This window comes from Polyodon spathula, chromosome 4 (assembly GCF_017654505.1).
Source record: "Polyodon spathula isolate WHYD16114869_AA chromosome 4, ASM1765450v1, whole genome shotgun sequence".
NCBI lineage: Eukaryota > Metazoa > Chordata > Actinopteri > Acipenseriformes > Polyodontidae > Polyodon > Polyodon spathula.
The window spans coordinates 65,106,451-65,132,272 of NC_054537.1; the positions used below are offsets into that span (position 1 = coordinate 65,106,451).

Here is a 25,822-nt window from a genome sequence, read left to right on the forward strand (position 1 = left end):
ATTTTTGTCGTCAGTGTTACACTTTCATTTTTTTCAAGTACAATAACTGATCAAGAACAAGGTAGTAACTGGAGGAGTCTAGAATAAGTTTAGGAATTGTTAACTTTATGGGCTGACAAGGTGAATTCATAAATTGAAGGGACAGTGCGTGATGCTGTGTGTGTATATATATATTATATATATATATATGTTTAATGTATCGCTTACCTATCAGACTATCATCTGTAAAAGCTCTTTTTTCTCCAACAAGGACATTGTGTTATTAGTTTAAACTGCATTTTGCAGATGATGCATGTCATGCTCCATCGTCTAGCGGGTAAGTACAAGTACAATTCAACACTACTTTTTACCACCACTGGTGATTATAAAGAAAGTATATTAAATTAATGCTTGATCACACCATTCTGGTGTCCACTAGGGGAGTTGTACTCTGAAGAATGAACTATTTATCATAACAGTGAGATGTGAAATTAAATCGGTACTTGAAATAATGAACGCAGTCTTTCCTAATACATTTAAAACAGCAAACCTAAATACAATTTATAAATCTTAGCTTCAGGATATTTTAAATGGGTTTTATATAACTGAACAAAAGAGATCCAATATGTGAAGAAATCAGCAGCATACTAAATTAAAGTGTTATCAAGAGTGCACCATGTGAGAAATAAGTCATTTTATGCAAACGCAAGTTTCTGTAGAAACTTTATTAATTTAGCCCAATCACATATTGTAGATACAATAATTTAATACACAGGTATACCTTAAGGACCTGTCCTAGGACCCCTCCTATTCTCACTCTACATCCACTTGCTAAACACTCAAATCTCCTCTTTTGGCTTCTACCACTTTTATGCTGATGATGCCCAGTTCGTCCTCTCTTGACTCTCACATCTCAGGATGTCTCTCAGCAAATCTCAAACTGGACGCATCACCTCAAAGTCAACCTCTCAAAATCTGATCTCTACATTCTCACCATCTCAGTCTCCCTTGACTATCACTCTTTCTCCATCTGCTAAAAACCTAGGTGTTGCTGTTCACTCCTCCCTGACACGCACTTGTCACTTCTTCCTTAGCAACAGCTACATAATACATCCTTCAGCTCATTCAAAATGCTGCTGCTCATCTTGTATTCTCCCAACCTCGCTACTCTCAAGCTACCACTCTGCTTCACACATTCCACTGGCTACCTATATCTGCTTGCATTCAATTCAAGACCCTGGTTCTTGCCCACTGCTCTCTTCACCACACTGCCTTCTATCTCCAATCCCTCTGGTCTCCCTTTGCCCCCTCTCGCCCTCTCTACTCCTCCTCTACTGGCCGACTGGTCATGCCTTCCCTTTACTCTCCATCCTGCCGTGCCCGCTCCTGCTCTTGTCTTGCCCCTCTGAGGTGGAACGAGTTACCAGAGAATTTCAGTTTAGACTGCACTTGTAGATCTATTATTATGTAATTATATACAGTACATTGTTTTAATCTTAACTTGCTGCAATCTCATCTTGTACTGTATTTTAGTAATATAATTTGCACTTACTGTATTCAAATACTGTTTTGTATTTTAACCTTTATTGCCCAGTAACACTTGTAAGTCGCAAAAAAAAAGTCATTGATTTTTTTTCTTAGTATTTCTAAATTCAGCACGATTGGAATTTATAAAACTAACAAGAAACAAAAATTAAATGACAAAAGTTATGACAGTTTTTTTCCTCAACTAAATTAATCTCATCCACGTTCTTAAGCATCCACAGCTTTGGACTACTCTACTGTATACAGCAACCTTTCTGTGACCTATTAACTGCTATCACTGGTATCTATTGTTAAACTGCATTTTGCTAGCTACTACTGAGGTTTCCAGATTGCAAAACCATTTCTCAAAAATTCTGATGCCACTTCATGTAAAAGGGGGAGGGGTCAACTTAAGTTCTCATGCACCAGCATTCCATGCATTCTTGTAAACATTCATGGAATGCAGTAAAACAAATTACATCCTGAAATGAAAACATTTCAAATTAAGAAATAGCAAGCATTACAGTGCGCAAGAGCATTTAGTTTATCATCCAATCAATAACAGCACAAAGGGACTGACAACAGTAAAACATTCTTTAAATGCTTTGTTACTGTACCATAGGTAGATGTAGGTTAAAGATAAATCAACATACACCAGAGCTGTGGAATGATCAAAGGCACCACAATGCAAAACATTTAGTAGTTCATAAAAAGTAAATAACGTAAAACTTAATGCTCTCTATGTGCAACACTGTTTTGCAACTTAGTTGCTAATGACCTGCACGACAAATATGGGCAGGGATTCTTTGTGGTGAAAGAGATGAATCAGTATTTTATCAGACAAAAAAGTTCAATATACTTATTTTTACCTTTATATATATATAATGATCACATTTGATTCTGAAAAACAGTATTTATGTTCTTACTTGAACACTATTGAAAAATAATGTCAGAAACCTGCATCACTACAACATCTCTAACTCCTAACGACATACCTGCTGTGCACAGGACAACTGAGATCAGGGCTCAGCTAACTTTTCTTTTTAGGCAACAGTTGGCACTTCCCTTACAGAACTAGACAGATCATTCCCTAAGGGATCAATGCCCTGAGCTTTAGCTTTTTTTTTTTTTTTTTTTTTTTTTTTAGGAATAGTAAAGCAACTAGAGTTTAATCATTTTTTTTCCCAACTCCTTTGCAGCTTCTTTTACCAAAACATAAAAAACGTTTAGGTTATTTCTTTTGGACATTCTTTTTAGTACGGTCTCCTAAAACAATTTAATTCCATGGTAGGGTCAAACTACTGCTAAAAGCTGCTTACTTGGCAGATCAATGGAGGAATATTAACATTAAAATCAAGTGTAACTGACTGGCTGTCACACAACTTGTATGCTTATTAAAAAGCAATACATGTGCACTTTTCCTATTAATATGGATTATGAAAAATGATGCTGTCCATTTCAGATTCAATACATGCTGAACAAAATATACTGATTCTACTTTGACATTAGAACACCCTTACCAGACTGAACACTAGATGACATGACAATTCCTTAAAAAAAAAAAATCAGGACATCCCAGAAATAAATACTCAGTCTGTATCAGAAAATTGACTGGTTGCTCTATTTCTAAAAAGATGTTTACTTAACTCAGATTTGTTTTTCACAGCAGCAATTTTTACATTTAGACACACTGGCACTTGCAAGTACAATGGCACCATTATAATACTGTACCAAGCTGACAGAGACACTTTCTCTGATGTACTAGCTGGGGAGATCTTCACATTGCACAAATAGAGCTGCATTACAAAGGAGTTAACACATCAACAAAAATACATTTATTTTGGATTAAGCCTTTGTACCATTTCACTCTTACTGATCAGTTTAGAAAGACCCCCCCCCCCATCCATTGAATTCTGAGGCAAAACATATTAGCAAAAATACATTTTGGCAGAGGTGTAAAAAGCAATAAGGGGAGAAGTGAAACTCAATTTTCCATTACATTTTACTGCTCCTCTGATCAGATGTTTAATGTTACTAATAAGCTTTATTAATTTTGCTACCTCATTAGCATTCCCATTTATACTTCTCCACGGTGACAGGGATACAGGAGAGATGCCTGTATGTTGGTTTTAACTACAGTATATCTTGATTCACAATATCTCATTCACGTTGACGAAACTTGGTATGGGCTTTCAGGTGCTTGGAGATGGCCAGATCATTGCCACTATGGCCTACTTTTGCATGAGTTGTGGCCTCAGATTAAGAACATAAGAAAGTTTACAAACGACAGGAGGCCATTCGGCCCATCTTGCTTGTTTGGTTGTTAGTAGCTTATTGATCCCAGAATCTCATAAAGCAGCTTCTTGAAGGATCATAGGGTGTCAGCTTCAACAACATTACTGGGGAGTTGATTCCAGACCCTCACGATTCTCTGTGTAAAAAAGTGCCTCCTATTTTCTGTTCTGAATGCCCCTTTGTCTAATCTCCATTTGTGACCCCTGGTCCTCGTTTATTTTTTCAGGTTGAAAAAGTCCCTTGGGTCGACATTGTCAATACCTTTTAGAATTTTGAATGCTTGAATTAGGTCGCCGCGTAGTCTTCTTTGTTCAAGACTGAACAGATTCAATTATTTTAGCCTGTTTCCATATGGTATGCCTTTTAAACCTGGAATAATTCTGGTCGCTCTTCTTTGCACTCTTTCTAGAGCAACAATATTTTTTTTTTTTTACAATGAGGTGACCAGAACTGAACACAATATTCAAGATGAGGTCTTACTAATGGATTGTACAGTTTTAACATTACTTCCCTTGATTTAAATTCAACACTTTTCACAATGTATCTGAGCATCTTGTTGGCCTTTTTTATAGCTTCTCCACATTGTCTAGATGAAGACATTTCTGAGTCATTTTCATAGATTCCTTCTCCAATTTCAGTATCTCCCATATGATATTTATAATGTACATTTTTATTTCCTGCGTGCAGTACCTTACACTTTTCTCTATTAAATGTCATTTGCCATGTGTCTGCCCAGTTCTGAATCTTGTCTAGATCATTTTGAATGACCTTTGCTAGTGGTTCTCTGACCTCTTTGGGTCAAAATGGGTTTTCCCATTTTATATGGGGGAAGTTGAAATCCCCCATTAGTATGGCTTCTCCTTTGCTACACGCATTTCTAATGTATAACAGATTATTTTGCTCACCGTCTAAATCTGGCGGTCCATAGCATGCTCCTATTATTATGCCCTTTGAATTTTTGTCAGTTATTCTGACCCATATTGATTCTGCTTTATTTTCTTTGTCCAGGTTTAACACCTGGGCTTCAAGACTGTTTCTTAAGTATAGCGCGACCTCTCCTCCTCTTCTGTCCTGCTTGTCTTTCCTATAGTGTATACCCACAAATATTATATTCGTCCCAATCACTCTCAGACAACCAAGTTTCTGTAACACCTATCACATCATAGTTACTTGTTAGTGCAGTAGCTTCAAGTTCTGGGCTAGAAGGCTACAGAACCAATCTGCCCAAATTAGATTACACTTGGACACACTTGTTACAAGAAGTTATTCCATATGTGTTAACACACACTCTGTTGTGCTTATAAAAATTATTGTTTATTTTGTAAAAAGAAACAAAAAACAATAAGATTTTAAACTATAAACATATTTTTATTGAATGTATCCCTACACAACTGCAAGACAGTACCTATACTTTGGCAGTAGAGCCTACAAACATGGATTAAATAACTTATTACTGCTGAATTCATCATTTTTGTAGACATGCACATTTATTTACTTGTTTATTTTAATACAGCAGCTTGAATATACTGTTTTTTTTCTGTAAAGTAAAAACTATAGAAATGTAGAATAAAACTGCTTATCTGCATGTTTTTACACACTGGTATGTAAACTTCATGTTTACAATAATGACATTCTACCTTTAAATGTTAAATGGCAAGCCTTTGTTGCTCTCACCACCAGTTTCAGAAACAGACAGGCTTACTCGCTTGCTGGGTGTCACTCAACACAAACAAAACTGTTTACTGCACTTTAACACACATCGATGTCGGCAATTACTGTAACTTTGCTTATTACTTATTACACTGACTTTAAAATCTGAACCAAATTGTTTTTTTCATACATTATCTCTTCGCTGTTAAGGTCCAAAGCAACCACGCTGTACTTTTGAAAAGTGTTATGGTCTTTTCTCACCAAGCACGTCGTGCCAAAGCGTCAGCACCAGCATATTTTGACGCTGTCAAGTTGCTTTCACACCAAATCAATCCATCTGAAGCACTGAAAACAACATTTCCTTAACAAAAGTACAGGATTACATTTTTATATCTTTCAGCACCAAGTACTGTAACAGCAGTACTATTTCATGATAACTACAGGGGAGGGACTCGAAATAAGTAACACATGCGCAAAAGATATATACTTTCTCTCATGTCCCGTCCTGGGCTCCATAGTGTGTACACTATTTTGCAAAAAAATAAACAAAAATGGTAATATAAGTATTTAGTTTACATGATGTAGTTTCGAGTGGTGTTCTCTTTGTCGCACAGTCTTTTTATACTGTACTTCTTTGCTGTTGAAAGTTATGGGCCTGAAAACACCAGGACATCTATCTCACAGCAATGACTATTGTTATAATTATTTAACCCCAGTTGTGATCTTCATACAGTACTTGCTATTTTTTTTTTTTTAGTAGGGTTGCAACCTTTATAAAATAATGATTCATTACTTGCAACTTTTTGTGCACAATGCTGGGGACCTCGTTTATCTAACATTGACTCCCCTACAACTTCCCAAGCCTGTTGAAACACAAATGCTACATTTCTCCAAAACAAAATATAGCTCAAAGAAATACTTCAGGATTGGGCTTAAAGTCTTTTTGCAAACTAGATAAATGAGAGGTTTCTCCGTTTTCTTGTTTTTCTCTCTCCTCTTTCTGAAACCCATTTTTTTGACACTTTAGGTGCCTGCCTATAAGCTGTGACCTTTCAACTTTCTGGTTTACTTATTTATTTATTTATTTAAAAGGGGCAGTCCAGTAGCCTACTCAGAAACAGCCATCAACAATCTGAATGTTTCATTATTATTTTAAGGGAAAGAAAAAAAAAGCTTTAAATTTTGAATAAAAATATCAATAAAACAATTGTGTCATTGATGTGCATTTTTCAGAAATACACTGGTTAAGTAAGTAAATTTATGCTGGACACCCAGAGAGAAACGGGAACAGTCTATTTTAGACAGCGTTTGGGTAAGCTGACATGCAACACGCTCGGTGTGAATGGACCTAATGCATGCGGAATATTTAAATGGACTGCATTCCTTAAACACCTGTCACATGTTTAATGAGTAAGTAGCGGGGTTCTGAAAAATACAGCGTTATACATCCCCATGTTTTGCTCCAACTGTTTAAATAAGATACCTGTAATTTCACTGTTAACATCCTGACAATCTTTTAAACTTACACAGTATGTTTCAAAGCTCTTTTCAAAATGGCCAGTCTAGTGCACTGACCCAAATGACCACACAATCATAATTTACATAATAGAACGTTGCAACACTACACTTGCACCAATCAACTACTACAACTCAATTTAATGATACAAAATGTCTGATCACCATTAATAGAAACCAAATATTTGTATAACTACTTACAATGATATTATACTGAAAATATTAAAATGACACCTTGCAAACAAATAATTACACAAAGCCCATACATATTATTAAAACAGCCAGCTATTAATCCATTTTAAGTTTTGCATCACCTAAAATTTTAGGATTGAGACGCAAGAAAAAAACAAAACACCTGTATGATCTTTTATTTAATGTCATGTAATCAAAGAAACTACAAAATGACATTGCAAAAGTCTACTGGAAGACGTAGTAGTACAGTATTTCATGTTATAGAATTCAAAATGTCAGTTTTTCATTAAGTATACTGAAAACTACAAAGCGGAACGTAATTCAGTATGTTAACGCAATATTATTCAGGTTTCATTCGACTTTATGACACTAAATTAGTAAATGTTTTTAGTTCAAAATTGTGAAAGTAGTCCTAAAATCGCCGAACACCAATTCCCTTCAAAACATACATTTGGGGACATGTATCAAGATCGACTGACGAAGCGCTAAATTGGCGGAGGGTAAGTAGCGCTCTGCCACGGCACAAATTTAACCCCATCCCGAATGAATTAACTGGAACAAAATGAATGAGGCACAGTGTAAGCTGCTACATTTAAATTTGTAAATGCGCTGCGCCGGTGTTCCGAAACCCTCAAAATGGGCTACCGGTAGCAAAGATTAACAGACTAATCTTAAAAATAGCGCCTCCCCTCCAAATGGACTACCTCAGTTGAAGAATGACCCGTGCTGACTAAGTGTCTTGGCTTTACATTATATTATTATACGATGGATAAAACCAAATAAACATAAACATAATGAAAAGGATATAATGAACCAAGCTTATTATACAACAAACCCAAACAATTGTACACAATGAAATAGCTGGTATCGAGCTATAATTTCATACTTGGTGAGATCAAAGAGAGTAATACAGACCCTAAATACTCTCCCTGTGTTCCTGGGTTGTTCAGGAAGGTTAGGAGCCTTTACTATCCGCCGTAAGAAATGCCCCTAAAAATTCATGATATCACGAATTTCATGGAAATTGTGTATCTGACTGCCTGCCATGAAAATATGCATTTTATTTTCCTTACAGTATTTCACATTACTGTACTCTTCACTTCCCCTGTTGCTTTCATACTTTTATCAAGTAGAAGCAGCGCTACAGTAGCTTTTTTTTTTTTTTTTGCAACCATTTAAAAAAATTGACTTGTTTCCAGTTTGTTACATTTTTAAAGATTGTTTCAATAGCGAATCAAGTTACAATGTACATTTTTAAAGAGTTGACTCAGTAGCTAGGCTAAATATTAATGTTTCAGCCATAGTTTTTGATTGATGTTCTTGTTGAACTATTAATGATAACACATTTTAGGCAACTTACATCAGTAGAATATAATGTAAATAGAAAATGTTGGATAAAATGGTGGTTTGTAACACTTCATAAATTTTTTTTTTTTTTTTTTTATTATCATTCGTGAATATTTTTTCAAAATACACAGAATTTTCCTGGCCCCTATGACTGCTGCCATAATGCTCTTTCCTATTAGCTGCTTTCTAACACCTTAAAATGTATGGCTAATGAGCAGGGGAGAGCATTACATGGCGGAGTGTATTTTGGCGGTGCTAACATAGCCTTAACCTTTATGGTCCTGTGTCGGACCAGGTCTGACATTATAATTTTCCCTTTTCAGTCCATTATCATCAAAAAGATGTAAAAAAACAAGTCTCTAGTCATTTTAACTCTGGGAAAAGCTGAGAAAACCTTTCAATGACCAAGTGACATCGATAAGAGACGAATTAAGCCGAAAAATAAACAAAAATATATATATATGTATATATATATATGGTGTATTTGATAGCCCCATGCACCACAGAGATAACACGGACATAAACAAAGGAGATAGCCGCTTCTGCATCCAGCACTCAAAGAATATCATGGATATTTGCAGAGCTTTTTGAGATGATATAGTAATAAAATAATTAGTTGGAACGCAAGTCAAGCTGCTTTATGTTTGGGATGAGCTGATGGCAAAGCAAGACGACTTCAAGATATTAGACAAAGCCATATGGTATCAGGGAGTGTACATTACTAGGACTGAGCCAACACATATGAGATACTTTACCAAAGCAACTAGTTCCATTGGTGGTGAAGACAGTTTTAACTCTAAAAGTGCACACAAAACTAAACATCAGCAAAGCAGAATATTAAAATCTGGCCACAAAATTTCTAACATTTAAAATTATAATGCTCCTTTTTCTATATTAAAATAATTACTCTTTTTTTTTTTTTAAAATACATCTTTTACAATTTGACTTAGTTAAAAGGAAAAAAATCAAAAAAAGAAAAAGTCAGCTAAGAATGAGGCTAATATGTCAGCGCACTCTTTAAAAAGGTAATGTGTTTCATCCCTTTAGAGGTCGGATTTACCTTGTACTCCAATGATCAGCAGTAAGGGGATTAGACTGATCAGAGGTAGGTGGACCAAAGTATAAGGTAACCTCACCTAGAAGATGATTCCTGACATCACTGTGAAAAACAAGCAAGACAGGTTCCAGCACCTGTACTGTAACCTGGTTATTAAAGGGTTTCCCAGGCCATAGGTTGTTACTGTACATAATGACAGTACAGCGATAAAGGTGATGACAAGGACAGAAAGAGCTAATAGGCAGGGTGTTGAAAAAGATTCTCACAGAGTCATTGGGCATTAATCCGTAGTTTTACTGTGTGAGAGTGTGATGCATGACTAAACCAAAACAAGTAAACTTCCCAAGGGAACAGCAGCAAATGTCTTTAGATGTAACTTTAACTTGCAAGTTCAACTGAAGCAACGCAAAATCTACAAAACAGCAAACTGCATTACTGTCAATCAGTGAGATGATCACTATTCATCTGAGATGAAAGTGAAGCAAGCTAGAGTTTTTAATCTTCCCCTTTGCTGGTTCTCAACTTTGTTTGTCTAGGGGCCTGGGCTGCATTTCTGTCTGATGACATAACTGAAATCGCTACAGGAAGAGAAAGCGTTTGAAAACAAAAGCTGGAAATTAATGCCACTTTTAGAGCCAGACTTGATCCAAAGCAACACTGAGGACCTAGAATTATGGTCATGTTCTTGCCCAAAGGCTTTTTGGCAACGCTTTACTGAAACTACATTCACTAACGTTTCTCTTCTAAAACAAATGGAATTCTGCTGATTTTTATTGTTGTAAATGTTACCTGAGAGTAGGAGAATAGTCACAGATGGAGTCAATACAGTACTGTATAACTGGACACTACAAACTGGTACACTGGGATAAGTGCCTTGCATTATTGCCTTATTTGAAAACAAAGTTTTTCAGCAGGCTTATCCAGCCTCTCAAGCGCAACATGAACATACTGAATTTATGAGCTAAAGTGACGAATAATTGCTTCAAAAGATATTTAAAACTATTCAAGCTTTCATTTTCATCATTTTTGAAGGTTTGGCTTCTGCCAAGAGCATCAGAAAGAGATCCGATATGTAAATATTTTAACATTACCAAGAAAGCACCAAAGCTAACAAATCAACATTAGCCCATTTTAATTTCTTTCAGATTTAACAAGGCAGACTGAAAAAAGGAAATCTAGCATGTGAGAAGTTGGGTAATTTTTGGGGAATTATAGTCTACTTACTGCTTGAATATTAAAAACCTCTGTTAACAGTTTATATAATATGTATGCATGAGAAAATCCAGCACACAAACCAAATGGCCAATTTAAATTAGAACTCTTCACTTGTTTCAGGTTTTGTACAGTACTTGCTACTATAACAACCTTAACGATTGTTCCTAAACAGCAATAGTCTTGGACTACCGCACCTAACATAACATTAAGTAGTCCAAGAAACTAGCTCGCCACATAAATGTTACCAGTACCCAAAACATTACCTTTGTGTGGGATGCTTAAAATGAAAAGGCATTTTAAAATGACATTTGATTTTGTTCATTACACAAACAGCATACGTGCAGCAAACCAAGAAATTCAGCCTGGATTTTGGGTTTCGAGAACGAGAACTACATAATGTTTAAAATTGACACAGTAAAAGGAAATGAAAGGTCTTCAGACTGTGACTTTGTTTATCAGAGTTAATATAATCTCCCTTTTGTGTTGCCATGATTAATGTCCTACATGATAATTGCACATAATCTAGCCATGTTGTCCAAGCAACGAGTCTGCCCAACAACCCGCCCCTCAGTTTCCTGTGTACATAAACTGGGTGCAGATTGGGGGGAGGGGAGTCAATTTGTTTTTACAGAAACCTGTATACTTCCCATGGTGTCCCTTTTCCTGCGAGAACAAGGCTTCACTTAACAAACAATACAAAACAAAAATAAACCCTAGGTCATGTTTTGGAGCGCAAATAAACCAAAACTTAACTGTATCCCGACTGTACCATTATGCAGACGCTAATACGTTTAAAATATATATAATAGATATATATATATTATATATATATATATATATATATATCATATATATATATATATATATATATATAATATATATTGTATATTATTAATTACCGCATTCAGGTCTATATATAATTGTATGTATTGTCTTTTAAACCTGTCCTTTTATACGTGCCTTGTTTGTTAAATTACGAACAGTTGTATTAGTTTCTGATCAGTGTTCTGGGAAAACCTGGCATTTTGGCAGATGCTGTTTAAACGAGAAATGAAAAACTACAAGAACTACACAGTACTTTTTCTTTTCAGCAAAAACTGCAATTTAATCAGTACTTTGTAAACCTCCATTAATTACACAGTCTATATTTAACCTCACCTTTTGTATTTTTTATTTCCTGGCTTTAACCATTGTGCACACACACTTACAGCCCATGTAGGTACTTCTTGAAAACTGATTGTTTGCAATGAGATTAGGTCTGTATCCGTTTTAGGTTTGGAAAAACGATAAATAACTTTTCCATTCCGTTCCTGGTTCACATTCCTTTCTTTTAAGCAATTTTATTACTTTCAGTTCTACATAGTTCTCGCTACAATCTTCACTTAGACACTTGTCTGTGTAAGTGGAATTTCAAACTCAAATGTATCAATCTTTTCATGTTCGGATATTCGCTCAATTTAAATATTCGTTCTTTTTCAAAAAGTAATAAAAGCCATTATATTGGCCAGAATGTATACAGAAACAGCATAGCAGCAGGGGAAGGGGGCGTGACCCCTGTATATGTCCCTTTATTTTACAGCAAGACATTACAATATGTAACACATTAAAGTAGAAAAATATCCCAGGAGTAAAGAATATGTTGTGTAGGCCTTACTTTACCCCAGTGAATTAACTACAAAACAAAAGGTTGCCAAACAGCAGTTCAAGTTAAACATTGTTTTCTTTATTCCGGGAATAAATAGTACATAAAGTTGACACCGCATGTTATTTATTTTTTACTTTTTTTTTTTTTTCATCCTTGCCATCGCCGTTTTTTCACAGTAAAAAATGGAGATACACGTTTTCATGAAGTAACAGCATGAGGTTTACTTCTGAGTTTTTGTAGCTGAACAAACAAACAAACAAACAAACAAACAATAAAATGAGAAACTGAACTTTAAACACTTCAAATAAAACAAAAACGTGGAAATGGCATTGTAAAATGAAGGAGGGAAAAAAACAGTTATGGTTCTCGTTTCTTACATTCCACATAACAATGTCGCAACAAAAACTATATAATATATAAAATCTATCTAATAATCACTACACAACATTTCCAGCAGGTTAGGCAGCGTTTAAGTGAGGCATTTCAGAATGACGTGCTTGCCTCTTTTCTGTCCCATGACATTCTGACTCGCTCTAAAGCACAATAGCGCTTTTTTGACCCAGATGACCTTCCATAGAGATCGCTATGCGTGCAAGCATAATCTGGTTTGTTTTGCTGTCTAAAACTTTTAAATACAGGCTCAAGAGCTACTGTGTTGAAAATCCAAATGCTTTTATGGCTGTTGGCAAAGGCATGTAGTTTGTGGTGTACAGCTATCGGCGGTAAATAAGTGCAAGGTATTTTTGTCATTTTCTAGCGAATACGTACATCTGATTTTTTTCCGAACAATTGCTCGAATATTCAGATATTTGTCCCAACATTAATATGTGCACAACAGTTTTCCTTTTTGCTGTACCAAACTTAATGTGTCTGGTTTCTCAATATTACTGTGCAGTCTAAATCTTTGTGCTAAAAAACTATTTTTAGAAAGCAGAAACCTAAATTCAAGTCAGTGTAGGCAACCAAAAGGACAACACTGAAGCATACCAGCTTTGTGCTTAGAACAAGCATGAGAAGAGTTCTGTGAACCAAGGGCTGATCAGGATCCAGCATATTTCTTTTAAAAGGAAAGTTCATGCAGCTGTATAAACCATAAAGCTTATTTAAAGAAACTCCCTTTAGCAGCCCTGCAATAGTTGCGGACAGTATACTCAAAGCAATGGAAAAATAAACGTTGGAATGCATAGAAAGAATGTCTTCTGAAGTTTGAAATGAACAACAACAAAAAATTGAACAATTAAAATAACCAAGAGTGGTAATTTCATTCAATAAAACTCCATGGGTTGAAAGGACATTAGAAGGAAGTGATAAATTCCTGCTAGGAAAACCTTGTGAATTCCTCAGCTGGTTGGCTCTCGGTGCTACCTGAATGAATGAAATGACAGGAAGTCTCCCACCCAAAGGCATTTGTCTTAACCATTGACTTAAAACATATTTGCTTTGGATTTCGGCTGAAATGATTACATGTTGTTGGGAAATTATGTAAATCTACTATCATTATCTTCAACAACATATCGATTTAAGCCACACACAGACTCCCAGTATAAGGCTGAAGCACTGGTACATTTCAGTTGTTGGTAGTAACTAGTCTTCAATAGCACTTGTTTTTGTATTTTACGGTTACTAGTGCGTACTGAGGCTGCTAAAAGATCACTTGCTTACTTTGCTCCATGGTCTTGGAATGACTTAAGAGTCTAAAACTTAAGCTGCTGTCCCGAATTGTACTAAAGTTATTTAAGAGTAAGCTGCATGATTTAAATTCAATTTTATTTTTATATAGTGCCTTTTGCAACAAGTTGCCACAAAGCGCTTCACAAAGGCAAAAACAAGACACATTACTGAACAACAGTAACAATTTTAAAAAAGAACAGAATAAAAACAAAACATACTATATAAACTAATATAATAAAAATTATGTTAATCTAGAAAATTAATATAAATAAATAATAAAATTAATAAACAGTGGGAACAATATGGGGCAAGAGGATAACAGCTCATCTGGATGAAAATGCCAGGCTATAGAAATGGGTTTTTAGTCTAGACTTGAAGACATTGACTGAAGGGGCTTCTCTAATTGTGATGGGCAAGTTGTTCCATAATTTAGGTGCCATAGAACGAAAAGATTTACCACTTGAAGTTTTCTGTTTGAATAACAGGTACAGACAGTAGGCCAGCACCCAGTGATCGGAGCAGGTGATTGGGGACATAGGGTTTCAAAAGATCTTTAAGGTATGGAGGTGCAATACCATTTAAAGCCTGTAAGTTAGTAATTGTAATTGAGAGTTGTGCTTGTTTTAAGTAAGTGATTACACCTGTATTGATTATCACTAGCTGACTGTTTATTGTATTGAGTATGACTTGTCTGTGTTTTAAAAGTATTTTATTTCTCTATTTGTATTTTGTATTGTTTTTTGTATTGCTGCTACCTTACTTGGCTAGGTCTCACTTGCAAGAGATATTAATATCAATGTGATTTCCAAGTAAAATAAAGGTTTATTATTATTATTATTATTATTTATTATTATTATTATTATTATTATTATTATTATTATTATACACATGGTAAATGAATGCAAACTTAATTTAATATTTTTCTGTTATTTGAAAATAATTTGTTTTAAGAGATATTTTTAAACATCTATAGAGACTGTAAATGAAAAGAAAACTAATCAAAAGCTTCAAAAAAAAAAAAAAAGTGGGGGGGGGGGGGGGAGGGGGGGGGGGGGGGGGGGGGGGACATGAATCACAGAACAACTACTAGATGTGTTAAATGAAACAAACAAATACAAAATTGTTGCAACTGCAGTATATACAAAAGAATAAACAAAAAATAGCAATCTTGTGAGGCCCAGGTTCAATACTAATGAATACCAAAGAATTACCAACTCTATTGCTTCCTGAGGGGTGGCCACATTTGGTAGTTTGTCAATACCGAAAAATGAAAGAAAGCACAACTTACCTACTACCATCAGTGTGAACTCAAACCCCCTTTTCACAGACTTTCTGTATACTTGATTTGGAAGATTTGCAAAACCCACGTATCCCTCAAGGTTTTTCTGTTCCTTAAAGAAAATGAAAGTACAGTTAAATCAATAAAGACAGAAAAAATATATATTTTAAAAAAAGTATTACATATAACATATTCCTTTGAATTTAAGACGTGGCCCAAATTTCCCACACTCAACTTGAGCAAAGAAATCAAGTAAAGATGCATTTAATCATGTAAGAAAATGTCGTATGGAAGCAGTTTGCAGCCGTCTGCTGTCACACAGAGCATTAAAGCTATGTGCTGCTTCTCATTTTCAGGTGTGATTACTCGCACATGTTTTTCTCCCTTTTTGTGAACTGTGGTATTGCTTGTCAAGAAGAAAAACACGGGGTCTGATTAGAACTGAGCCTAATAACAAAACACTGAAATTCAAATTCCTCACGAAGCTAATGACGCTTTCGGAGAGGGAGGGCCCTGTTGCTGGATCAGCTGCGCTGCTGCGGTAAACAGGAAGGCTTGCTTGGAGCTGAGCTGATCGAGAGGTCCTGATTGGCTGGGAGGCGTGATCGGGAAGCCTACGCCTGTTTAAGAAGGCAGCAGCACCAGCTTGAGGCTACTGCACCACGGCCATAGCTACACAGACGGGCCCTGAGCGAAAGCTTGCTTTGTTTACATCGAGGAGGAGAGCACCCGCTCCGCAGGACAACTACTACAGAACCCTTCAACTACCACTCAGTCCCGTTGTTGTTCCTGGTTACTCGGACTGTCTTTTGTTGCCAATTTTAATAAACACATCACTGTACTGTACTCAGATTTAAGATGCTGGCTATTTTTGAGAAGAAAACAGTGGTTTAAAAAGTGTGTTTTAAATTCGAAGGAATATGGTAACACAGCAATTCATTATGCAATATTTTTGTTTTTTTCACAACACAAAACTTTCTAATGTGTTTCTCATACCCCAGACTAGCACAGGCCAGATACTGCAGTCACTATCACACAGCTAAATATTGACTTTAGACAAATATATGTAAGCATAAATACAGAAAATATATATGGTTACATATACATAGCCTTTGAAAACACAAGTTGTATTGTCATTCACAAAGTAACCTATATATTTGTAACAATACTTACTAGATATTTAGTCTAGGGTTTATGAACTCCTGTAAATCATTCCACCTTCAGTCTCACAATTTGCTGTTTTACCCAGTTATAATAAACCATGCATTACCTTATTTTGTAACCAAACAGATGCAGTCACAAGGTGTGGCGAACATTTAATTGTGTTACATCATGGTAAGAAATGGGTTAGCCCTCCAATAAATGAGTTCCTGTTAATAAGCATGATTGCACTTACCACCTTAACGGTTGTATCTATTTTGGGGTAATTTAATAATATCAACAAGAAGTTGTTTAATTGAATAGCTCAATACTTACAGCTACTTTGAATTGTCATCATTCCAGTATTGTAAACAATGATGAAGGGCCCAGGAGAGTTGAATTCCAGGAATATTGTATGTTGTAGTAACCAGTCAAGGCAGGTGAAGCAGCAGCAGCAGCAATCCAGGAGAAATATGAACATGGAGAAAAAAACATGACAATTAGGTCAAGTGAAACTGCTCCCATGAAAACAGAAAGAACATTAAATGCCCCTGAAACGTGAACGATGAACAAGATCTAGTCTACTTTTTAAAGCACATTAAAAGTCTACTACAAAAGACAACAAAAACACCCAAGACAACAAAAATACTGTGGTGGATCGCTCAAGTTTACAATTTTTAATTGTTAATTTAGACCTATGTTTTATTACATTAGAATCTGCCTTGGATTTTTTTGGCCAAATATAGATATCTAAATATTGTTATGTCAACATCTATTACAAATACAGTTATGATGACACATAAGATGTACCAATAGAATGCAGTAGATAATAATAAGCAAAACCAACAACAAAAGACGAGCAAACATAAAAAAAAAAAAAAAAACACAAGCTATAAATATAAAAAAAAGTCAACCTCATTGTCGCACAGTGACAACTTGTCAGCTAACAGTGTCTGGAGACCTATGTACAAATTAAGGCACAACATACACCTTACCTTACATTTATTTATATTATATACATAAATACACACACACATTTATATATATATATATTATATATATATATATATATATATATATATATATACACACACACACACACACACACACACACACACACACACACACAACTAGTTTAATGTAACTTAATCATCAACTCCTACTGACTTTTAGAATGTATTTGGGTATAATCAAAGTGTTCATCTAATGAAATCCTTTTATTTATTTATTTCTTTATTTATTTATTTTTACAAATATTGACAAGACTATGTGGATTTTCCCTGCATGTGAATGTATTGTTTTTCAGTCATAGAGATTATATTTTTAATCCCTCATACACAGAGAAAACACTTTTAGAAAACCATCACTGCTGTTTTAACTTGCTTTAGACATGCCCAGACTTATATGCATCTACCTAATGTCGTGACCATGTGAACATTTTACACTTTGTAAAAACTTGAAAAGGTTATAAATATCTATCGAGCATATGTACTATATAGTGCTAAATCACATCTTACACACACCAATGTTCTGTAATGTAAAGGTTCCTAAACACTTTTTTTTCTTTTTGTCTGAGGCCCACCTGCTTAGCTGTAATAAAACATTTTAAAACCTGTAACCCTAAATCTAAACTTATTTTTTCCCATTGGAATCTTTTTTTTTTTTTCTACATAGACTGTGTTGCTCCCATGGCCCACTCTTTGGGGACCAGCATAGCAACAGGGGAAGGGGGCGTGACCCCTGTATATGTCCTTTTATTTTACTTAGCATGGTGGCCCTAGACACCCACTGAAACAAAAGCTAAATTGTGTATTGTTTGTGAGACTCATTATAAAGTGGTTCTCAAATCAAGGGGCAGATGTACCAAGATGGGCACCAAGATGGGCCAGTCACAGTGTAAACATCCCTCAATTTGCATTTTCGTAGTGACAACTCGCAAAGTATACATTTTGTCGTATGTACTAAGAGAAAATATGTTCATGAAAAGAGCCGCAATATACTAATTTAAATATTTGTTGTGTCTTCTTAGCAAGATCTCTGCAAGTGTTGCACGACATTGTTCAAATAAATAGCGGTATTCAAGTGGTTTACTGCAGCAGAGGGTGCCTGAAGGAAAACGTCTATGCATGCAAGTGTGCAAGAATCAAAATAACATTGTTTTTGTTAAATGTCATCTATACAATTCATTGTGTTCATTTTAATTATTTTAATACTGTTGAAATAACACTATATATATTTTATATATATATATATATATATATATATATATATATATATATATATATATATATAAAATCAAATGAAAGCTAGCACATTTTTAATCTTTATCAGATTCTATAGTGGGACCCCACCTTGTACCACCCAAAAAGCTGTTCATAATCATAAAAGATTATTTTAAATTGAAACTAAATGATTTTAGGTTTTTTTTTTTTATTATTTTTAACGTGACCTAGGCCTACTTCGCCTAGACAATTAACACACAATTGATCACAGTCCTATACAGATGCTCAGAATGAGCTGGAGGGATTAGTGGTACATGTGTGCAGTCTATTGCTCCCAACATGCTGGGAAAACCAGAAATGTCACAGAAATTTGTTTGTAAGGCTTGTAAGCACACCCTTACCTTAGTGAAAATTAGGTACTTGGGTGTTCGCCTCAAAAATGCATTGAGCACAACTGGCAACACACGAGAAACAGCGGACTGGGAAATGCCAGTTCAACAGTTGAGACTGTTTAAAAAGTGTTTTCAAAAGTTCTTAACAAATTGTTGCAATTTTAAGTGTCGTAATTACCTGCAGCTTTAGTACATCTTACTATAATATCTGTGAACCACATTTGCACTATATCCACCCCTTTTTTGTGAATTTATGCAGGCACGCCCATAATTGCATATTCACCTAAGGTTGAACCACAAAGAAAAATTCAGGCACAGCACTTTAGTACATCTAGCCCCAAATATTTTGGTGGCCTGAGGCAGGGTGATTGCAGCCACCAACACTTTCTGATGACCGCACTGCAAATTTTTATATTGCAGGAAAAAAAAAAAAAGAAATATAAAAGAAGCAGCCCCTCTCTACTCTGTACTGAATCTTAACTTCCATTTATTTTCGTCCAGTCTTTCAGTGTGCCTCTTTGGATCATGGAATTTACAGTGACCTAGTGTTACACCAAACTGGACATCACTGGGGGACATACGTTGTGTCCGGCATAGACGAATGTACAGCATAGCGGTGTCTGTAATCGCGAGATGCTACCGTATTAATGTTAAAACAGACATAAAAAAAAAAAAAACTTCCAATCACATGCTGCACAATTCCCAGCTAAATCATACAAAAATATTATATCATAAAATTATACGTAAAGAAAATATCCCAGAATAACATGTTAAGGCCTTACTTTACCCCACTAAATTAACTATAAACGCAAAGGATGTCACACAGTAGATAGTTTAAAAAAAAAAAAAAATCTTGTGTGCACTTCAGGCAGAAAGAGTACAAAAAGAGTACACATTTAGTTTTTTAATCCCTGCCATTGTTATTTCTTGGCAATACAAAAAGGCAAGAGACACATTTTAATAGAGTAAGCATTACTGAGGTTTAACAGCTGCTCTTTTCTTATTTGCCATTTTAGAGACTGTCCTGCAGATTCTGGCAAGGTGATAAACGAATGCAAGGCAACACATGTTAGGATAGCATTTGTAAGTTCTATCAGCTATGTAATATACGGCGGACACAGACATGGATTTTTGCCTGTTCGTTCGACTAGTCGGGTATTCTTCCAGCACTATAAACAATACTATTCCATACCATTATTTTCACGTCACACTACTAAAGCCTTCTCTCGTTCATCAACAAATGAGCACTGACAGAAAGGAAAACAGGTGGCGAATGTGATCCATGACAAAGTTAAACTGGTAATGTTTACAACACCTTTGATAAGGTGCAATAGCTTGAGAGGAAATGAGAAGGAGATAGTGACTGAGCAGAGCCAAGCATCAAATACTCTTTTGAAATAAAGAAAAAAGAGAAGTATAGGCTGAAGAATTATTCTTCATTAGCAACAAAATCACTTAGAGCTGCCAATGTTATTGTATATAAAATGAATTTTAAAACTGACAATTAGTTGCTTTTATGACAAATCACTATTTAAAATCACTAATTAATCATAATGCTTCTAATGGAGATAACTTGTTTTTCTGCTGGTAGGCAAACTGACGGAAGTGCTGTGGTGTGTAGTTGTCTAGATATGCAGGCTTGAGAGCAGCAAGAGTTTCCCACACCCAGAAAGTACCAGAGCCCTAGACACTACCATTGGAAGAATAAAGATCCTACTGTGCAGTGAGGGGGAAAAAGGATTGAAGGGCCTTAGAATACATCATTATTATGTACTGCATAACCTAGAGGTTACTCCCTTCTAATATAGATTTCACAGTTAATTGAATTAGCCTACTAATTGTTACCTCGTGCAGACAGGATGCTCACTTGTGTCATTTTAGATTCTGAAAACAAACGGCTGCTGCTTCCTCTTTCCGACTTGCGGTGACCCTGTGCTTTCTCAAACCTCCTGAGTTTGTGCAGAACCTGAACAAATGCAAGCTGCTGTATTCTGACAGTCTGCTAAACCTGTCTGCAAGGTTTTTTTTTTTCCCTGATTTAACCTACAACAGACCACATGTTGCCTGTCAACTTTCCCTAGTAATGCAACAAAAAATCTTGGAGAGCTCATTTATAAAGTTGTCAAATTAGTGAGCTTGTTCAGATGAAAATTAGAAAACAATGCAGTAGCTCCCAATGTCACACAGTGACTTAGTTGCTGGCTACAGAATTACTAAACAGCTGTGAGGTTAAAAGTCACAATGGTGAGAACTAAGAAGGGTCTGGCCCTTTTTAAGGCTACGAATAAAAATTGTCTTTGAATTTGCTGTAAAATAGAGAAATTCATTCATTAATTTAAAACTTAAAATGCCTACAATTATTTGTATGTTTGAAAAGTATAATAGACAGACAAACAACCAGTTAAATGTCATGTAGCTTCTGTAACTTGAAAGATACACAATTTCAGTGACATGAAAGGGTTTAGATTTCCTGTTAAATGTTGCAATGTAGTCACACAAGTGACACTGAACTCAAAAAATATTTATACCGTACACACTCAGCCATTTTGTACAGTATTACCTTACATAATCTGATACAGCACACGTCCACAATATGTAACCTTGTAAAAGAAAGCATCTAGGAAACTTGACACATTGAACAGCTACAGCAGGGCCACATACTTCATATCATAGTTGAGGGGGCTTCCTTCTCTGTGGTCCAAAACACTATTACAGGATCAGCTTCTTGAACAGACAGATGCAAGATTGATGTTCATAAAATCTACTGCTTGTCCCAGTATCCCGCAAGAGTGACAACAATTACAATACCAGAAATAGTCGTTTATAGTGTTCACCTCTTTGATAGCTTTTAAAAGCACAATAAACTTTAGACCATGACAATAACAAACGACACATGTTACTGTAACCCACAACGCAATAATACGTTTAGTTAATACATCAGTAACTAACTTGCATCCAATGTAACATTGTTAGGAACAGACAGAAGCCTTTCAATCTGCTTACTTTTTATTTTTAAATATTAAGTACGGTAAATGAGCTTGGCCAATTCTAAAACCTAACGCTGAACTGTAAAGGCTGGTTTCACAGCCGCTACTTCCTAGTCATCTTGGATTACCTTACCTAAAGTAACATTAGGTAGTCCAAGATTAGTGCCAATCTAGTTCTGTGAAACAAATCCTAAATAACCTAAACCTGCTTTACTGTATTTGAAAAAGCAAACTATTGTACATGTACACTTGAAATGTGTTCAATAATTAAATGCACAGTTCCATAGCACCACTGGCTATTCATCCTCGTTAGTAACGGGAAAATGTGTACAACTTTAAATTATTACCCAGTGGAATTATTTTTGCAGTGCCATCCTGCCTTAGTTTCTATTCCCTGCCCCCTCCTCACAACACAAGCGACTGAAATGAAACCTAATAAATACTGCAGCTGCTGGGTTACTTGACGTATATTTTCATTGTATTTACAGTAGAAAATGACTAATCTCTCTAGTAATTCACATACGTTTAAATTTAAACAGGATTTGTAATGTAGTCAAAATAAATCAAATACTACAAAGAGTTTGATATTGAATTGCTAACGGCACGTCTCGATCAAAAGTCAGTGTGTCGCCATGTGTGTAACTTGAATTGTTCAGCCCACCACCTCTACCACCCAAAAGTCCGCTAAACTTTTTTGCAGTTTTCAAAGTTTTAATTAATGCGTTTGCCTCAACTACATAACAAGCCTCAAATGTATCAAACACACACACACACACAATATACTTTCTACGTGTATTTATTTAAATAACAACCCCTGAGCAGGTAGTATTAAGGAAACATTAATGACTGTTTGATATAAGTGAGCAAACGCACATATCTCAGTATCGTTGATACAAAAAAATACGTAGCTTGACATAACAAAATACATATATGTTATATATATATATATATATATATATATATATATATATATATATATATATATATATATATAGGTATGGTTTTGTTGCAAAACGTCGTCTTGGATATTCAGCAGAGCCTATAAGAATATACCGGTACATATATGTGTAGTGTGTGTATATATATATATATATATATATATATATATATATATATATATATATATATATATATATATATATATCGAAACGTTTCACACTCACACTGCTCTTGGGTAGTGTTGAAACAAAATTTGTGTAAATTACAAGACAATATAATCACGAAATATACTCACCCATGATGTTGACGTCCCTAGCCGCCTCAGTAGACAATATTTCCCTGACCGACATTCCACTTCCCTTCTCAGACTTACGGTTGCCCCCAGATTCTGTAACATATGTACGAAATTTTCATAGCGTAGTCACACGACTGTTTAGCATACTTACGCCGTGGATTTTGAGTGTGAAATTTGGTGAATCAAAGCTCCTCCAATGTCTCGCGATGTTTTTTGGCGGCCACACAAATAATGTGCTGGTTTATATTACGTTTCTTCGTGTCCCTTGAACTATTTCCGTTCGTTTCGAGATTTACGTCTAAAATCACACTGAGAAGTAGAAGTCGCGACTACTGACTGTTGAGATGTTTAGTAATGGTAATACTAGCTGGTTTACTGTATTTACGAGGTATTTAAAAATGACACGGTGAAGGGTGTCTTAATAAAAAGGAATGCATGTATTAGAACAAGATATAAATATTTAAAAAAAAATATCTGTTTAAAAAAAAAAAAACATATCGTAAGTGTAGCTAATGATGTAGGCATTTTATTGTCTGCGTATTTATATAAGTCTTTATATGCAGACTTTAAGTGTGCTCATCTCTTCGCACGCCTGTGTGGCCCCCATGTGGAATATTCTGGTGTTACATTTTTTTGCTCTGATGTGTCTGAGTGTGAAGGGAGTAATATCAACAAGCAGCAAGTCTATTAATATAGCCTATCTTATCTAAAGTTATCTCCAAGGGCTCCATCAAGACAGTAAGCACACCTCTCCCTTGTCTTCAGTCTTCTGTATGGCATGGTTCAGAATAGATCATTGGTTCTTCCCCTGCCAGCCTCTGCATTCACACAAGCTACAAACATGTAACTCCAGAATAAGAAGGTTCTTGTCAGTCACTTTGACAAAAGTTACTGGATGATAATTACTTTGGCATTAAAACGTTTCTGTAATTTTATCCTACCAGTTGTTCTCTAGTAAATAACATTTTCTTATTGTGTCCTTGTTTGACTGGCTCGCTATATGTTTATATATAGTGGTGATGCAGTGATGCCAGTACAAGTGATGTAGGATACAGGTCTCTATAACTGCAATGATGGTGGTTGATGGTGGGATGTATATTGGTGAAGGATGGTGAATGGTTTCATAAAGAACTGGGATCAAATGTCACTGAAGATCATATTCCCTCATATGACCAAAAACATATGTGCACTATGTATTCTATATATATATATATATATATATATATATATATATATATATATATATATATATATATATATTATGCAGATATTGTAGGATGTGGTAAATATTGGCATTGATTTACTAAAGGTAAAAGCTTTGGACATGGTAATGTAAGCAGTGTTCCTTAAAAATTGAGCAGACCTTGTATATACCTAAAAATATATATTAGCTGTGATTGTTGATCTTCTGGAACTTATTTATTTCATATAGATGTCAGACATGTGTTTTGTAAAGTGATTCATAAACAATGCATCATAGACTGAAAAACATTGTACCCAATATTTTGGACAATGTCCTAGCAAACTGGAAACAAGAGTTTAATAAGGCCTTTAGAGGTAAAACAAAGAACAAACATGCCACATAGTTTTGTTTCTGCATCTGTTGCAAATGGATAACATTTGGGTTGCTTAAAGCACTTGTGGGAAACTTTTGACTATTTCTGAACAGAGAGGGGGATCAGTTACATGATATATGGGAATACACACACAGGTTACATGATATATGGGATTACACACACAAAAGGTAAACAAAGCAGTGGCAGAATACAGCGGAGGGAATAAACACAGCATGTAAGCACATATAGACAGCGGGGATTACATACAAAAACACAACGGCACGGATCGGTACATTGCCCCCACCTTAGTCTCTCTTTCCCCTCAAAATGTCTGCAGGGCACAATGCAACTCATGGCCGCAATGGGCCACTTCCCCCATTAAAACACAACCCCCCTCCACTCATGTCTGGTTTCTGGGCTGTCTGGTGGAGGCGCTGGGCACTCCGGATGTGGCGGTGGCGCTGGCAGCGGCAAAGCTGACATCAGCGTGGGATACTACGGCAGTGGTGCTGGCGCTGGGGAGTCAGGTGGCAGCGCTGGGTAGTCAGGCAGTGGCAGCGGCTCTGGACCCTCTGGTAGTGGCGGCGGCGCTTCCTATGCTGCGATCAGTGCTGACCACAGCGCGAGGCACTCCAGTTGCTTCTCCTCCCCCAGGAGGGGGCAGTGCACAATGCAGTGACAATGCAGACAATGCAGTGCCCCCTCTTCCCGCCGCCACAGCACCAATGACAGGCCTCCCGATCATCTAGGTAGTTGTCCCAACTGCCCTTCCGCCGTGCAGCCGACGGGCGCGGGGCATTCCAGCGGCAACAGCACCTCCCTCTTTGGCACTCGGGCAGGCAGCACCTCCTTCTGCATTACTCAGGCAGGCAGCACCTCTCTCTTCAACAGTGGAAATGGCAACAGCTCCCTTGCTTACCTC

At 36.0% G+C, this 25,822-nt stretch overlaps 1 protein-coding gene across 5 annotated transcripts in view; it reads right to left on the minus strand.

Moving 5' to 3' along the window:
* LOC121314755 (septin-7) overlaps window positions 1–23,510 on the minus strand; it is a 54,685-nt gene extending 31,175 nt beyond the window's left edge. Inside the window, exons 1-3 of one of the 5 annotated variants that reach the window (XM_041248399.1) lie at window positions 23,345–23,510; window positions 16,846–16,850; window positions 15,379–15,481 (exon numbers count right to left, since the gene is read on the minus strand). In XM_041248399.1, coding sequence (XP_041104333.1) covers window positions 15,379–15,481; window positions 16,846–16,850; window positions 23,345–23,399 — 163 coding nt within the window. In that variant the 5' untranslated portion in view covers window positions 23,400–23,510. Of the gene's footprint in view, window positions 1–15,378; window positions 15,482–16,845; window positions 16,851–21,763; window positions 21,766–23,344 lie in introns of all 5 variants that reach the window. The other 4 variants (XM_041248397.1, XM_041248394.1, XM_041248398.1 and 1 more) reach the window with 4 other exon arrangements.
* Window positions 23,511–25,822: the final 2,312 nt, after the last annotated feature.